The 18,263-nt window shown below is 47.8% G+C and overlaps 1 protein-coding gene across 1 annotated transcript in view; it reads right to left on the reverse strand.

Moving 5' to 3' along the window:
• Positions 1-532: 532 nt before the first annotated feature.
• The window catches only part of Dock1 (dedicator of cytokinesis 1), a 516,647-nt gene continuing 498,916 nt past the window's right edge, over positions 533-18,263 (reverse strand). The window contains 6 exon segments of the mRNA XM_052714776.1: positions 533-1,755; positions 6,156-6,307; positions 7,922-8,075; positions 12,305-12,503; positions 17,150-17,220; positions 17,222-17,296. Coding sequence (XP_052570736.1) covers positions 1,660-1,755; positions 6,156-6,307; positions 7,922-8,075; positions 12,305-12,503; positions 17,150-17,220; positions 17,222-17,296 — 747 coding nt within the window. The 3' untranslated portion in view covers positions 533-1,659.

Below are 18,263 nucleotides of genomic sequence, written 5' to 3' on the forward strand. Positions count from 1 at the left end.
AAAAAAATTTCAAAATTAAACAACGATTATGTTTAAGAGCTGAGGCGATGGCTCAGTTGGGAAAGTGTTGGCCACACAAACATGAGGGGCCTGAGCTCGAGCCCTAGGATCCGTATACAAAAAGCTAGGGGCCAGTGATATGTGCTTAGAGTCCCAGTTCTGGGGAATCCGAGACAAGGAGATCCCTGAGGCTTGCCGGCCATCCAGTCCATTTAATCCCTATGAGGTTACTGCTTAGCTTCTCACAGGAGTTGACCACATTCTAGACTTGAGGTTCATGAGAGACCTGCCTCAGATAACAAGGTAAAGAACAACTGAATAAGACACATGGGATTTACTTCTGACCCTACATTCATACACAGGAATGTGCACCCATGTACACACACACACACACACACACACACACACACACACACACACACACAATTATGTCTGAGAAAGATGGGTGGGTACACATGCAAGTGTGTTTTTCCATTAAGATAGTAGTTTCTATATTTTATGTTAAGTGATAAAAGAGACCAGACACTAGGAGTCCTTTTTAAATAACATTTATTTTTCATTTGTCAGTGATTAACTTTGAACTCACCTAGAACAAACAGTATCATGATCATAGTGAATAAAAAAATATAGATGATCAAATAAAATATTAGGTTACACAAAGTTAGTTTTTTTTTTTTTAAAGTCATTGTCCACCAACATTTTTGGGACCTTGGGGATCTGGAAAACAATTTAATGTGTGGGATTTAAAAAACAAATATTTCCAGCAGTTAAACATGAAGAAGACACATTGGAGCTCATTTTCAGAGGCCCACTGGAGTAAACAAGGGTCACAGACACTCCCAAGAGCTCTAGAACCACTGTATATACAAACGTCTGTACACACTGAGAACACAGAGAAGCCACCGAATTCAAACCACCTCTGGGGGCAGACGGGGTCGTATTTAAAAAGAATGAAAATTTACCTTCCTATGCCCGTATTTATTTTCCATTTGATTCAGTACTCTTAATGGTGTCTCTACTCCATATATTAGTATCTCTTTAGTAACCGAAAGAGATCCCTACTTTAAATTATGCCAAGGGAAATCAAGATCTTCTCTGAAGGGGTACACTTAGTTGCTTGATGTCAGCTGAAGTGACACTCAACCACACAAGTCACACCGCAGATGCAGCGTGTGATGGGGATGAGCAGTCATCCCTTGGGGGCGAGCTAGGGTCTGGGCTGCGGAGGCAGCGTGAGGATCCTTGTAAGTTTACTGCATAGCTTCTCACGGGTGGGGACCGGTGGGAGGGAGGAGGGTTGGCCTCCTCCTCCCTCCCACTTGGCTAACTCACATCAGCCAAGCTCTCTGCAAATGAATGTAAGTCATTTGGCACGAAGGAAAGGATGTCAGGGCAAGACTGAGGCCATCTGAAAGGCTGACTGACACACTCAGAGGCCCCAACTTAAAAAAGAAAAAAATCCAGAGTATGTATGACTTGGCCCCATTCCCACTGTGCTCTGAGATAACTTAGGGCCTCTGGTCCCGTGGCTAGGAAGGGCTCCTTTCGAGGAAAAGCCATCACACTAAGGTGAGGCTTCCCAGGTCCTGGAGGAGGTAATCGTCAGGCACAGTAGATGTAAAAGGGAGGAAGGAGGATGGCTTCCTCATCCCAGGGCATTCACTGCACGATCCCGGAGTCCACTGAGGTCTGCTTGCGGGTCGTCTTCGGAGGGGGAGGAGGTGGCGTTTTGCTGGGCAGTGGAGGTGGCTGTTGCTAGGAAACAGGAGTATGAAGAAGCAGTCATGTTACGGGTGTCCTCAGAGAAGCGCCTGTTTTTGTTTGTTTGTTTGTTTGTTTTTCTGGGGTCTTCCTTGACATAGCAGTGGGAAGTCAGTCTGCATACTTGAGATGGGAAGTGACGCCCCCTTGTGACCTGGCTCCACTCTGCCTGGCTTGGAACCAGCCTGTCAGCACCCTGGCCGCCCTGCAGCCATGGAGTTTTCTGACATCTAAGTCTGTATACATGGTGTGCGAGCATTTGCGGTTTTAAATTCAGGTGTCATTGACCTAGCAACAGATCTGTGTCCAGAGAAAAGGCTCTCCAGGGTGTGATGAGAGACCCTCCTTTGCCTTCTGAACTGACAGCCAGGTTAGCAAGCTTTCCCTGGAAAGTAACGTTCTATGATTTGTGGGTCATGCTTGCTCTCACTCAGACTGGAAAGCAGCCAAAACCTGGACCAGCAGAAGCTGTGGTCATAGCTGTGGGTGAAGGAAATTTATGAACAAAAGCAAGGGGCTGGCTGGATTGGTTCATGAACCAAGTACCTTGGGTTACTGGTACAGTTTCACTGTCAATGTCCCCTCCCTTACAGGCTCTTGACCCAAGCCAGTGGTACCGTTGTGTGTGTTTGTGTATTGGGGGGGCGGAGGGGAGGTTGTGTCAATCCTTGGGAGACAGAGCCTTGCTGGAGGAAGGAGGTTGTTGGTGGTAGAGGAGGCCTTGGAGTGTATCTCCAGGTTCTCCATCCTGTCCTTTATCTGCTCCTTGTTCAGCTGGGATATGCGCAAGCATCTTCCATAAGCTCCAGTCACTTCAGGGCTGGCTGTCACAATGCCTTCCCCTCCACAACAGACTGTGAGCCCTCAAACTGTGAGCCAAACAGCTCTTCCCTTCCTCTGCTTCTTAGCACACATCATGGAGATTAGAAAAGTATCAAATGGAAAATATCTTCCAAAGGAGAAAATGAACACACAGCTAGCCGCAAAGCCGGCAGAAAACCCAAGCACCACCTGCTGGCTGTGAATGACTTAGGTGGCCACTGCCCTGCTGCTCTCGGGACCCTCGTGACCATCACAGACACTGAGAAGAGATGCCTGGGAGATGTGCCTCTATCACCCAGGGCCACAGTGAGTGAGCAGATATAGAAACTGGCAGACAGGGGGAGGTGGGAGCCCACTGCAGGCAGAAATCTGAAGAAATGTTCAAGAGCCACCATGTAATCTAAGGGCAAGTGTCCCGGTCTCTCAGCAGAGGCTGGAGTGTGGCTGAATGTGAGAGAAGTTCTCAAGGGCAGAATCATGACACAGGAGTCTCTTACTCACTGCCCAAGCCTGATCCTGATTCACAGACAGGTAAACACACCATCATTCCAGTGCTGAATACAGAGGGAAGGAGATCACCTATAGCCCCTTTACAGAGGGGAGTGGGGACCTTGGGAGCTAGCTCAGGCATGCAGTGCTTGCCATGCAATCATAGGGACCTGTGTGCAGATCCCTGGAATCCATGTAAAAAACCAGGCACTATAAGCCCTGCCTGAGAGGAAGGAGGATTCACGGGCTTTGCTGGCCATCCAGTCTAGCCCAATCAGCAAGATTCAGGTTTAGTGGGAGAGCCGTCTCAAAAAATAAAATGGAGAGCAATTAAGTATGGCTTCCACATACAGATGTGCGCATGTCCATATGCACCTATATACACACACATAAACACATATAAACACACACACACAAACACACATATAAACACACACACACACACCACACACCCCAAAGGAAAGTAAAGAGTATATTTGTAAGTCTTTTTAAGGTTGGTGTGAACTGTGAAAAAACACACTGATTTGATGACCTGAGAACATTCACTGTATGTTTATAGGTGAAAGCTACAGTGGTATCCAACAGAGAGTAACTGCTGTCAGGACCAACACGGTCCGTGGAAAATACAGTGTTAGATGCCAGAAGTGCCTTTAATACCAAGCAGGAGAATGCTGGGTTTATCACCATTAAGCAAAATTATAGCTCACATGACTGGTCATACGAACCATTCTGAAATGAATGACAGCTTAAAATGGCAACAGCTAGAGATAGAATCACCGACAAGCCTGAGGCCGATCGATGGGAGTGACGGGAGGCTATCGATCACCTCCCACAGCAGATGAGTGATCATTATCCAAAAACGGCTCTCAAGGCCCGTGCAGAGGGAGGCACCTGAGAAGATGCCTTAACTAATTATGACACACTAACCACCGGCCTGTCACCCAAACTTGAGCTCAGGCTGCAAATTAAACCAGAAACAAATCGCAAAGAGAGTTGGGTAATTAATCTAATCGAATTTGCACCCGCTTTGTAAATGGAACCGCAGCTAGGGCATGCCGGTCCTTCACTTAATCACAAGAGGCACTGACAGCTTAGGATGATGGGTCTGTCACCCCTCTGTGGATGTGTGACAGCAATGGACTTGTTCGTACTTTCAAGTTCAGAGTTTTCCCATTTTAGGAAGACCCGGGGAGGGGGTATTTTTGCTTTTCTAATAAAACAAGGATATAATCAACTAAATAGGATATAACACCCTAAGGAAGTGGAGGTTCCCCTCCCTGAGGCTCCTTGGGTCTCCTTTTGTGCTGGAGAGATTAAGTTTATATTTCAGTAGCTGCCTGAGCCCTCTAGTCCTTCTCCAGGGTCAGCTCCCCAGCTGGTAGCTCTAGGGAGACCTATTCCTACGGAAATGACACTTCGGCTTCGGAAGAGCCACCTGTTGCTTGCATGTCAGAGAAAAAGTCCGACGGCATGTTTAGTTTCCTTTCAGGAACAAAATCAAATGCATAGTTAACTAACACTTTCTTTCCTCATGACTTTCTTTTTGTATGTGCACATGCCTGTCTGCATGCATTTAAACACATGCTATTACAAACACGTGTGTGCAAACACGCATGGGGCAGAGGTCAACACCAGGCATCTTCCTAAGTTGCTCTCCACCTTATTTATTTGAGATGAGATCTTCCACTGAACCTGGAGCTCACCCATTTGGCTGGCATGGCTGGCCAGTGAGCTTCAGGGCCCTTCCTGTCTCCCTAGCGCTAGGATGACAGGTGCCTGCCAGCAGACCTGGTACTTTTACATGGGTTCTGGTGGATTGAACTCAGGTCCTCTTACTTGCATGGTAAGCATTTTACCTACCGGGCCATCACCCCAGCTCTCCCTTACTGCTTCTACGAGGAAAGAAAAGTTTGCAGAACACCCAGCAAAAGGTCTTCCCCAAGAAAGAGAAAGAAAAAGCACGTAAGACTTTATTTTTACTATGACTGAAGAAAAAAAAAATCTCTGTGCCTTGTAGTAACCACCAGTCAATTTCACATCATCAGGGGCTCTCGAGGGCTTTGGTGGCCACATCGTTACGTTACGGAGGCTGAACAACAAAAAGTATGACCAGTTGTATAAATATGGACTGGGGTGTTTTACTCTTCAGCCCGAGTTGATTTAACTTTATAAGGCCATGAATAACGTGGCCTGGGAGTGGGGACTTTGTCATGACTTGGTAAATCATAAGTGTGTCTCCTCCCTGATCTTACCTTGTCTACTCACGTTTTGAGCGCTAAACAAGTGGATGGGCCAGGGCCACAGGACCTGAGTAATGCATGACAGCCGCTGTCAGGACCCACTGCAGTGTGGCTGGCGGTTAGGACTTTTCTCTACTGTTTGCCTTAGCAGGCAGGCCTGAGGTGGCTCACCAGGGAGCACATTAGACATGATTAATGACTTTAAAAACAGTGTCTGCTGGGGACCGGCCTGGGGACCAGTGCTGGAGAGGGAGGGGTTCAGGCTGGCTGCTCATGAATACTGCTAGAAGAAGCCAGGCCCAAAACTTGAATTTGGGGGACACTTGAGAGCTGATGAAACAGTGAGGTGGGGCATGCAGTCTCTGCACCAAAGTGGACCCCTTCTGTGGACTGTACTGGCAGCACGAGCCTGTGGTCACCAGGGACCTGTCTGTGTGACGGTAACATGGCCCAGAGGAACTACAGGGCCAAGGTGGCAGGGAACAGAGGAGGCCTCCCCTACGGGACAACATGTTATTTTAGTGTAGTCAGATAGACCTCTTGGCATCAAGGCTGCTGGCAGTATAACAGCTCAAAGATTGGCATTTCCATCGGAATGACTTTGGAGAGGGCAGCAATGGGGATGGCTGCAGCACTGTGTGGGAGGCGGGGCTGCCTGCAGCTAGAAGAATCACAGATGGTGCACATCCCAGCCCTTACTCCTCAGCTCTTCCCTCAAAATCAAATCCAGGTCCATCCTGTTTTTGTTTTTTTTTTTTTTTACTCAGGGGTCCAAGGTAAACTCACTGAGATTTGAAAGGTTGGGGGCAGTAACTAAAGACCCAAGGTTCAGATCCCACTTACCCGCTGTGGGGGAGGAGGAGGCGGAGATGTGGGTGAGCCCATCAAATCCTGGTTTTCCATCAGATTCCCATAATCTGCCATGTTGCCTTTGAGGGGCAGAGGAGGTGGGACGTCGGCCACATCCACCCCCGTCATGCCATTCAACTCCAGACCTGGAACGTGGAGAAACGGTTACAGCGGAGCCAAAAAGTCTCCCGGGCCTGAAGGCTCTTGGGCTCCCCTGCTTCCCCTGCTTCCCCGTCCTCCACAGAAACACTTGCCAAATGAGCAGCGAGGAAGGCAAAGAGGAATAGAGAATACAAAGTGGAATCTCCTCCTGGTGGAATGTTCTAGAAAAGTAGATTTGAGAGTAGCAGTACTTGAGGCCACATAGCAGTTCACTGTGTCCGTGAGGCTCCTTCTCTTTGGTGGCAGCCACACAGTTGGTGTGACAAGGGCTGTGGGCAGAGTGCCGCCTGGGAAGCCCCTGTTGCAATTGCTGCTGGGAGAGCTCAGTGGGTAAAGTCCAGTGATGGGGCACACAGCCAGCCACTACCACACAGAGCTCACTCACCAGGGCAACCCCATGACTGTAGACAGAAAGGTGTAGCTAGAGTTTTCCTGCCTGGCCCAGGGTCAGGGCAAATCTCTCTCACCTGGCTGTCCCACATCCGCTCAGACCCGAACAAGTAAACACAGAGACTTATATTGGTTACAAACTGTGTGGCCATGGCAGGCTTCTTGCTAACTGTTCTTACAGCTTAAATTAATCCATTTCCATTAATCTATACCTTGCCACGTGGCTCGTGGCTTACCGGCATCTTCACATGCTGTTTGTCATCCTGGCGGCTGGCAGTGTCTCTCTGACTCAGCCTTCCACTTCCCAGCTTTATTCTCCTCCTTGTCCCGCCTATACTTCCTGCCTGGCCAATGGCCAATCAGTGTTTTATTTATTGACTAATCAGCAACACACTTGCCATACAGACCATCCCACAGCAGAAAGGGGCCAGCGGATGCTCTGCAGAGCCAAGGGAGGTGCAATGGACGGTTAATGCAGACAAGAGTGGCCATTCCTAAACGGAGGGAGGATCGCGAGGGTAAGCTAATTTCATCAGCCTAGGTTGAGATTCTTGGAAAAGATGCTTTATTTTTTAAACCAAAGAGAAAATTGGACACATTTACTGATGGGTGTTTCTGGAGTTTTCTTAAGTGGCTATCTGATAACAGGGAAAGAGCAGGGTAGTTGAAAAGTGAACGTGGAAGCCCTGGCTGGCATAGAGCTGGGAGAGCAGGGGTCCTCGGGAGTGGTACTTAGGCGCCTGCGTCATTGCGGTAAAGTGGATGTGACATACACTTGTCATGTATCCTTTCTTTACGGTACAACCCTTGGTGGTGACAGGCTGACAGTGCTCTGTGGTCATCTGTCATCCCAAGTAGAAATTTCTATGCATTAAGCAATAATTCTTTCACTGTACATCCCACTAGACACAGAGCCTCAAGGCCCCAGAACACACCGGCACCCTGTGGCTCTCAAGACTCCTTTTTGAGGCAGGGGCTCTGGTCCTGGGTTTGATCCTGCACCCTCTGTTTGCTGAGCTCTGGCATAAGGGTGGGAGGGTGGGTTTCTGCCTGAGTTGCTGAAGTCTACATTTCCCACCACAAACGGAGAGACGCCCCCAGGTGGCAGGTACTCACCTAACTTTCAGTCTGCTGCTGGGGAAAGGGCCCTGAACAAAGCACCATGGTCAGGGGGGACCTTAAGGAAAAACATCTTAAGTTCCACTTACTGGGCTGAATGCTGAAACTGAGCTTGGCTCTGGGTGTGACGGGAGGGGGTGTCTGCTGCGAGGATGGTGACGTTGGAGACACAGAGAAGCGCCGTTCACTTCCAATGACATTAATGACCTGGCTCTTGGGTCTTTGGGGCCGCAGGGGACTTATCTATGTAGAGGGACAGAAAACACGAAGTTAAGGTCTAGAGAGGCTGATTGTATCTTCTCCAAATTCCTGTGCTGAAGCCCCAACCCCAGTATCTCGCAAGCCCATCCAGATGTCGGGGTTTTGCAAAGGAAAGGACCCAGTTAAGATGACGTCAGCATGCCCCGTAATCCAACAGGACCTTATGAGCAAAGGAGGTTTGGACAGCATGCAAATGGGCAGAACATCATGGAAGATAAAAGCAGAGGTAGGGTATGCTGCTACAAGTCAAAGGACACCAAAGATGGCCAGCCAACCCAGAAGCCAGGGGCAGTGTGGAGCAAAATTCCCACTGCCGTGGCAGCAGGCAACCCCATCCACACCTTGATCTCAGACTTGGAGCTTCTAGAACTGGCAGTGAAGGGGAAAATTCAGTAGCCCTCCTGAGAGTCAGCCCCCAGCTCAAGGTATCAGCTGACCTGCAAGTGAACCCAGAGCTGACCAGTAGGTGAACTCAGAGCTGACCAGTGACTGAACTGGAACAATAGATCTGAATGTATCTATATCCTGGACCCAGTGAAACAGGACATAGGGAGTAAAAATTTATGTCTCTATAGATGCCCTGCATCCTGTCAGCCATTAGTAATTTCACGCTTAAAGTTCAGCCAATAACTTCAAAGAACTACCTCACCCCTAGCTCCCTCGTCCAATCCTAAGACACTAAGATATGTAATCCACTGCTCGTAAACTTTTTCCTATATAAACCCCTTGTAATAAGTGCTCAGTGCTTCCTCCCTCAGTCACTGTAAGGGAGTGTCAGACGAAGACCCTGCCCAGGCTTAGTTTGAATAAAGAAACCTTTTGTTTTTGCATAGGAAGTCGGCTTCTTGGTGGTCTTGTTGGTGTGTGTGTATGTGGGGGAGGGGACTCAAGATGCAGGCATAACAGTAGAGAACAACTTTCTGTTGTCTGAGTTGCTCACAGACAGTATAGCACTTTGTTATGGCAACCTGTCCCCACTAACACAGAGCTTCATATGAAACCTCCACCCAGCCTTTGGGAGTGGGCTGGCCTGGAACTTGCTATGTACCCAAGGATGATCCCGACTGTCTCCACCTTCTGGTTGCATGAAGTTACACTATGGGGGGGGTTATGAGTTATCGGGGATTGAACTCAGGGCCTCATGCATGCTAGGCAAGCACTCTACCCACCAAGCTATGGCCCCGGCCCTTTGCAGGCTACTTAAAGACAATGTGAAAGTGGAAGAATGTAGCTGAGAGCTACTTGTGGACCCCATGACAGCCAGCACCAAGGGATGCCCCCAAAGGATCAGGAATGGAATGGAAAGCCTGGCGTGGGGGGGGCACACTTTCAGTCCCAGCACCCAGGAGGCAGAGGCAGGTGGATCTCTGTGAGTTTGAGGCCAACCTGGTCTACAGAGTGAGTTCGAGCTCCAGGACAATCAGGGCTACACAGAGAAACCCCAAAACCCAAACCTCCAAAACAACAACTACAAAACAAAAACCTAAAAGAACGGGCCAGGAGTCTAGAGGCCTCGGCAGGAAGGCAGGCATCTCCTTTGCCCCTGGTTTAGTTTCTTTGAGCTGTGTTATTATCAGGCAGGAGTTCCTTTTCTCTCCTCTTCCTGCTGGCCTTGGGCTCTGGATGTACTTGACTTTCCCCCACCCGAGCCCTTTCCCGTTTGTACCATCAGTAAATTTAATTTATATATTTCTTACACATCAGGGAACACCAGCAATTACAAAACATTCTGAGGTAGGATTATTTAGAAACACTATTAACCTGATGAAAAAGCTGGAGAGGAAGCTGTCTCCCAGAGGGCTTGGCCTTGGTGTTTCAGCTTAATCCTGGGGCATGAGTTGGTTTTGCGGAGGAGGGAATGGCAAGAGCCAAAAGGTCTTTGTATCCACCTTACGAGTGACCCACAAAGCTAGCTGAGACTGGAGCTACTGAAACCGGAAGTAGGGGTGAGGTCCTGGGCAGGGAAGAGGCCCTCTGATGAATGAGGAGCACACAGCCTCAGCTTACACCACAGAACCATTCCGGGCAGATGGTGTGAGTGCCATGCCCAAGTACTCCCTTCTCTGTGGAAATGGAGAGTCCTCACAGCCTTGCTGGGTGAGGTCAGGACTGCCTACATGCCAATCTCTCTCAGGAAGATGTGCATATGGGCTGGTGAGAGATCCAGCTGTCAGGAGCGTCTCTCACTCTCCCTGCTCCTAACACAAAGCTTCAGGAGGATTTCCTGGGGAAATGCAAATGGTAGCCTGGGGGCCCAGCTTGGAGAGGCTCAGCTAAAGGTCAGGGTATTGTTAATGATGCAAATCAAGAAGGAAGCTGAGCCCAGCCCCAGAGGGAGTGGGGAAAGGTTGCCGAAGTCAGGGAGACCAGTTCATGTGTGTAGGTGTGTTGAAGGGGAGCCATAGCAACAGCAGAGTTCTGGGAACAATAGGGGGCGCTAGAGTCAGCATGGACCATGCAGTTGCTTTCCAGCGTGACTCTTTCCCAGCAGCCTGGAGGAGGCCTCCATGTGCATAGATGTGCTGTGCACCATACCTGACCAGTGGGTAGGACTCAGCTGCGGCAGCCCTGGTCATTCTAAACAGCAGGCGCCTACTGATAGCAAAGTTAAGGTTCTGTCCTCTGACCTTGTGTGGTTTCTGTGACCTGAGAGGCCCACATGGTGTTGCACCTGGCCCTGTCATTAGCAGGTGTTGTCCCAGGAACAGGTTCATCACCGAGAAGGACGGGAATTGTACTGTGATGGCTCAGCATCGGCTGTGTCCTTGGATTTGTTCTCACACAGTTCAACTGTGGTCCAGGACCGCTTGGCTCTACTTTCTGAGACCCAGTTTGAATATCTTAAAACAGAGCTTAAACAAAAATGTCTGCAGGACCACACAGTGCCTGACCCTGAGTAAATGTTTCATAGAAGGAAGCTGAGCCAACCAGTAAGGATGCTGTGGGACCAGGGAGGAGATCTTGGCTTGTGAGGGTGTTTGGAAGCACAGCTTTCTGGAAGAATAAGCAGAAAATGCAGAGTGGTTCACCAGAACCTCTCAGGTTCTGCCTGAGGCCCAGTGCTCAAGCATTTAGTGCCAGCCTGACCAGTGCTTCCTGGGCCCGATGCCCTTGGCCACCAACGTCTGCACAGAGACACCAGGGCCCAGCTCCATGTCCACAAGCCAGAGAGCCAATGGCCTTCCTGAGCCATGCCACAGCTCTGGCACCTACATCTGCCTTCCACCTTGAGTCAAGCAGGCCGCAGATGACTGTTGGTGAGGGAACATTCGTTCCCTCGGACATGTTTTCATATGACTTGTTAAGAAGTGTGACTGGTTCAGAATTTTGGTGAAATGCCCTTAATCACAACCAAAATGGAGCTGCTCCCCAGGGAGACATGTTCTGGCCAGTCAAACACCATCCATGTCTAGGGGAGGTGGCTCTGAGATTATGTCATTCTAGACACTGATGATGTCTGGGTCTCTCTCTTTCTGAAACACTCTCTGCCCCTAGACACTATGGTGTGCTTCTGGCAGGCCTAGGTCCAAGACTCACTTTGGGATGACAGCATGTTTACTCATTTTGGGATGAGAGCATGCTTACATTTACTTTACTTACTTTATATATGCATGCATGTATGTTTCCATGTGTCTGCACATGCCATGGGACGTGCATGGAAGTCACAGGGCAACTTATGGGAGTCAGTTTTCTTCTACCACATGGATTCTGGGGATCAAACTGAGATCATCAAGTGCGGGGCCATCTCACCAGCCCCACACTGAGTAGATTACAACCGTCAGGCAGGGACTATGGCTTCAGAATGCCAGTCAGGAAGGGGCAGAGGGGCCATTCGCTACCTGTGGGCAATGCTTTGTGAAAGCAGTATGTTTCTGTTCTCTGAGGTGCTAGGTCATTGGAGGGCACCAAGTCCAATAGAGCTGTAAGGAGCCTAGACATGTGAGGGCCCTTCAGGGAACTGACCCATCCAGCCCCTCTGAAAGAGGATGAGAGCCAAGACAGCATGCATCCTGGGAGAAAAGACAGCTCGGCTCTGCCTCTCTGACTGTCGGGCTATTTGAGGTCAGAGATGGGAAGACCTCAGGCTTTTAAGCTGCTATTTTTTTCTGAAAATTCAATAAAATCCAACTGACAGCCCCCTCGGTTAGATGCAGAGTCTAGGTGGGTCCCAGGCACCCCTGCAGAGCTCCTCGGATCCCCAGTTACATTACCGTTTCGGAAAGGATCACAGCCTCCGACTGCTGCAAGGCGCTATCAGCAGGCTTGAATTCCTTATCAAATATCTCTTGGTGTTTGCTGTTCCTTTTCTCCTTCTTCTTGTCCTTCTTCTCCTTATCTGGATCGTCCCTGTCCAGCTTGTCCTGGGACCTGGAGTGCATCTTCTTTGGCAGCAGAGGCTCTAGAGCAAACCTAGAAGAAAGAGGCATCTGAATCAATGTCTTAAGAGGACAGCTACTGCTCTTTACCCGGCCGGCAGAGATATGGAAGGTCAGGCACCATGCACCAGGCTGTCTGGTAACCACCGACTTCCACAAGGAAAGGAATGATTGAGAGAGGGAGGGGCCTGTAGATGCATTGTGGCCCATCAGGGATGACGTTACAAAAGCACCTGGCTGGAGCGTCAGTTGGGTAAACGCTTTCCTTACAAGCACAAAGACCTGAGCTTGATCCTCAGAACCCCCATGAAAAACCCAAATGCGGTGTTGTGAGCTTGTTTCTGGGTTTGCTCCCCAGTCAGTCTAGCTGAATTACTGAGCTACAGGCCAATATCAGACCCTGCCCAAAAAAAAAAAAAAAAAAAAAAAAACCCAATGTAGATAGATCCTGAGGAACAACACTTGATCAGGTCCTTCAGCCTCCATGTACACATAATGCACTTGCACACGAGCACACATACAAGATGCATGCATGAACACACACGTACACCACACACACACACACCAAACACACACATACACACACACACACACACACACACACACACACACACACACACACACGCATGAATGCACACACGATATCTATTGGAGATAATGACCATGGAGTGCCAAATTCCTGTTACATACCTGTAGCCTCTCCCGATCTAACAGAGCTGTGTGATGGGATTCACAGACAAGGTGTACATGCTATTTAAACTGTGATGGTGTTGAATCTGAGCATTGATTACCAATGGCCATTAACATCACCAAGAGGGAGAAAATCAGCTCCTCTGATGTGCCTCCGAAAGGAAGGACCTAGAACTGCCTATGAGGTCAGCTGGCCCCAAATCAAACCTGAATTACACCAGACCTCTAGAGTCAGCTCCCAATATGTTGTTAGTAGGGAGGGCAGACACACATAAGACAGCACCCACACCATGGGGCAAAAAGTCAATACAATCCACTCAGTACAGACACAGAAAGGTAAGCAATCGGGATTTTTCAACAAATTACAAGAAAAATGACAGTTTTTAAAAAGTGGATCAAGAGACTTAAGGAGATAATCTCAGCCAAGGACATGGTAAGGGCTTCACTTAGTCTACTTTCAGACAAACTATTAAAAAAAAAGTGAGGTAGGACCAGGGAGATGGTGCTGTGTAAAGCTCTTCAGCATCTGTGAGGACCTGAGCTCAAATTTACAGCACCCCCGTGGAGATGGGTGTGGTGCTGCCCATCTGTAATCCTAGCAATGAGATGGGAGTAGACACAGGAGAATACCCAGAAGTGAAGGGCAGCTAGCCTGGTGCACACAGTGATGAATGACAAGAAGAGACTTTGTCTCAAACATGGTGGAAGGTAAGGACCAACAGGTGAGATGGTCTTCTGACTGCTACATGCATGCCATGGCCTGTGCATCTGTGCATACTTGTATTCATGCATGTAAGCACACACATACAAACACACACACACACATACACACACACACACACAAAGATACAAGTAATAAAATAAAAATATGATGCATATAAAATGAGAAATGATACCAATGTCGTGGTGATTAGGAATTCATGTCAATATTTTATGCTTTCTAAAGGGGACTTATCATTTAGAAAGTCACATCAAAATACCAATGGATTACATTGGTACAAAGCTTAAGGCTTGCTACAGAATAAAGATGAAGTTGGGAGTGGGTGAGATACAGATGGAAACAAGATGAGAAGGGAGTTTATAAAGTTAAGGTTGACTGCTAGGGTGAGACACCCCAGATACTATCCAGTTCACACTCTGCATGCTCGAAAAATTCCCAAAATAAAAATTAAATGAAAGCATTGAACATGATTGGTGGTATACATATCAACTCTTGACTTTGGCCATGAAGGTTGTGGTGGCTTGGATGAGAAAAGTCCCCCATAGGCTCATGTATTTAAACACTTGGTAGCCAGTAGGTGGTGCTGTTTGCAGAGGTTATAGAACCTTTAGGAGGCGGAGTCTTGGTGGAAGAAGGATGCCACTGGGGTCAGGCTTTGATGGTCTATGGCCTTGACCCACTTGACCCACTTTCTGTTCTCTCTCACTCCTTCCTAAGTGCAATGTGACCGGCCTCCTGCTGCCCCTGTCACGCCTTGGCTTCCTGTTGTCACCTTCCTCTCTATGATGGCCGCTATCTTTCTAGAACTGTGAGCCAACATAACCCTACTTCCCTAAGTTAATTTTTGTCAGGGTATTTTATCACAGCAACAGAGAAGTAACCAATACAAAGGCATTCTTATCTATCATTCATCTATCTATCTATCTATCTATCTATCTATCTATCTATCTATCTATCTATCTATCTATCTATCTTCTCTCTACCATCTATCTATCATCTATTATCTACCTATAATCTATCTTCTATATTTATATATCAACAAACCAACATTCATGAGGCATGAAATATTATGTCTAAAATATTAAGAAGCAACAATAAAAAATTTTATCACTTTATTCCAGGTTTTTCTGAACTTGAGACAATTTAAGTAGGCAAAAGGAGGATTTGTGGCCGCCTTTGGACCATAGGAGGAGGGTCTGTCCTGGTGAGTATTCAAGGAACTCAAAAGAGACAGGTAGCTGTACATTTCTTTGCCTTAGGAGGCACCAGTGCAGCCAGGATGAACTTTATTCTGCATCTAATCTATGCCATTTGAGATCAAGCCTCATTTTGTTCACATTAGTCAGACAGCAAAGCATGGCAACCCAAGAGTGAACACAACTCTGGACTCTAATAGAGACACTTTCCAGTTAAAGGTTGAACAAACGCCTCCTGGGTGAGCTGACTGTAATACACCACTCCATCTAAAACCTCTCCATCAATTTCCACCTAACCCCTGTGTTCTCAGGAATATAAAAACCTCTTCTTAACTAGCCTGGGGATTCTCTTGAAGGGAAGCTGCATTAAATTTCCTTAGCTATCTTGCCCTAAGTGACAGGCACACATGATTTAAATACCTCTAAGTGGAGAATTTCCATATGGGTTTGGCCTGAATATCAGACACTGATAAAAATTACCGTTAAGAAAAGAATATGGGTAGATTTTGCAGTTCTCCATCGGGCATGTCAAATGCTGGAAAGAAAGGATGCTTAGAACTGAGCTGTCCCTGATACTTTCCGGAAGGCTGTGACTACACACCACAGAGGCCAGGAGCCTTCAGGTTTGATAGTGACTTTATTGTCAACTGAAAGGGCTAGGATAAACTGAGCAAAACTAAATGTTCAGAAGTTCTTTTCTGATATGAAAACTGTATGTGATATATTTTTTCTTTTTGTATAATAAGACATTTTTACATGAATTGGCACTCAAAAACAACAAGAAAATGCAAACGTCAAGGTAGTCTTTGCAATGGTCTGAGCTAATGTCCAAGCCACACTGAGGGATCATGAGTGTTACTCAGCTCGTAGACTGGCAGGTTTATGCCTGCTTTTAGTTCCTATGAGGGGGTCTCCATGATGGTCTTGCAGAACTAAGGCAGCCTACACCCTCCATTATGGACTGGCTAATAAACTCAGTGGCAGAAAGAAGGGTGGCTGTTGCTGGGGGCGGTCTGAGTCGGGGGGGGGGATGCAAGGAGTGGTTTCACGATGTGAGGTTTAGTTTTGTAAGATCAAGGAGTTCTGGAGGGGGTGTTTGTACAATAGTGTGAATGTATGAATATACTCATATATTTAAAGGTGTTTTTCTTTAATTTTTTATCATGTATTTATTTGGTGTGTGTGTGTGTGTGTGTGTGTGTGTGTGTGTGTGTGTGTGTGTGTGCCACAGCATCCATGTGGTCAGAGGACAACTTGCTGGAATTAGCTCTCTCTTTGCACACATGGGTCCCAGGGATCACATTCAGGTCAGGGTTGGCAGCCAATGCCCTTACCTGCTAAGATACCTTGCCCACTCTTAAAGGTGGTTTTCATGGTGCAACTGACTGAAATAAAAAAGTGTGTGTGTGTGGGGGGGGGAATAATATGATTTCTATTCTGCAGAGTAGCCAAATAAAATGGGGGACTTTTTAAAGTAGGGACGTTTTTCTTAGAAGTATTTAACTAAGAAGAATTTCTCTTTAAAAAGTGGTAAATCTAGGGCTAGAGAAATGGCCCAGCAGTTAAGAAAGAGCCTGTAGTGTTCTTGCAGAGGACTGTGTATGTGTGTGTGTGCATGTGTGTGTTCCAGAGGATCTGATGCCCTCTTCTGGTCTCTGTGGGTACCAGGCATGCATGTGGTAGACATACACCTGTGTAGGCAGACACTCCTTTACATAAAATAAAAATAAATCTTTCAAAAAAGGAACAAATAGAAATAAACAATCTTTCTTTCTTTGTAAAAAAAAAAAAAAGTGAGTTAGCCAGTCAGATAAGTCTTGCTGTGACAGTTGGCATGGATAGTGGAGGAGCTGGAATTTTGAGGTTTGGCAGACACCTTCCTGGCAATGTTACCCAGAGTAAGATGTTTCACAGTAACAGAAGCCTCCACTGTCATACTGGTGTCTTGGAGAGTCTCAGTTTCCAAAACAGCGTGTCCAGGGGTGCTAAGTAACCCCAGGGCACTGGTGGCACTCCATGGCGCCCCATGCCCAGCCTTCCCGGCTTGAGCTTCCAGCTGCTAAGCCCACTCACCCATCGGAGCCTGGCCGGGAAGGGGTGCTGTCGGAGGAGAGGGAGGAGACGGAAGCCACAGACAGAGGCCGGGGAGGATGATGGCATGGTGAAGGACCGCACCATGGACCGTGGACGGCTGCCTCTCCTGTCATCCAGACCTGAGGGCTGAGAGAGGAAGAGAATGTGTTAACACCCAGGTCACTGTGGCCAGATTCCTGTGCTGAGGCCACCTGTGTGGTATCCAGACCCTGTGGGCCCACGCTTCATAAGCTGTTTTCTTTCTTGTTCTGAGCTGAGCTGAAAGTAAAGACAATTTCAACATCTTCTGAGACCTGACTCAACCGAAAAGAATACCAGAAAGAGCCTTCCTGGCCTTTTTATTCTAAGGTATTACTTTTCTTCTCCAAGACACTTCAACCTGTCCTACAATGGCATTACTCAACAGGAAGTTTAATGTGGAGTGCATCTAGAATGTGACTAAAGAATGTGTAAGATCCTTGTATGACCTTTGTTCAACTGCGCATTAACACCTGAGCCGGAAGTCCACACTCACAGAGCTATATTGGCTCAAAGGCCTCACTACAGAGGGCGCCTCCCCGCACTCAAGGTAGATCTTCTCTGGTGAGTGATGGTGACAGAAGAGAAGCCTGGGTTAGGCTGTGAGATCTCCCCTTCCCGCAAGAGGACCAATGACACATTCCAAGGAAACAGTCACAAGGTGGAATTTTCTAGTCTCTCTGACAACTTGCTGTACATTACCAAAACCCAATGCCAACGGGATACAGCATGTATCTGTATCGAATTAGGTAGGAGACACCAGTGTACCTGAGCCTGGAGTCAGATGTTGGCACATCTGGACCACAGCTGTTTCCATAAGCAATTTCCTTGGGCTGGCAGAAATCACATTTCTGGCTTACACTCCCCTTGTATTGCCTCAGCCTCCCCACCCCACCCCGGGATGCTGGCATGTCACACAGCCAATCACCTACAGGACCCCAGGATGCTGGCATGTCACACAGCCAATCACCTACAGGACAGTTGATCTATATCGCAAGTCCCAGCCCTTGGAGGTAGCAAGGTATTGGTTACATATTCTTCAGGGCCTCTGTAGAAATTATTCTACTATGCTATG

Source organism: Peromyscus californicus, unplaced genomic scaffold, assembly GCF_007827085.1.
Source record: "Peromyscus californicus insignis strain IS unplaced genomic scaffold, ASM782708v3 Scaffold_4__1_contigs__length_199733344, whole genome shotgun sequence".
Lineage (NCBI taxonomy): Eukaryota > Metazoa > Chordata > Mammalia > Rodentia > Cricetidae > Peromyscus > Peromyscus californicus.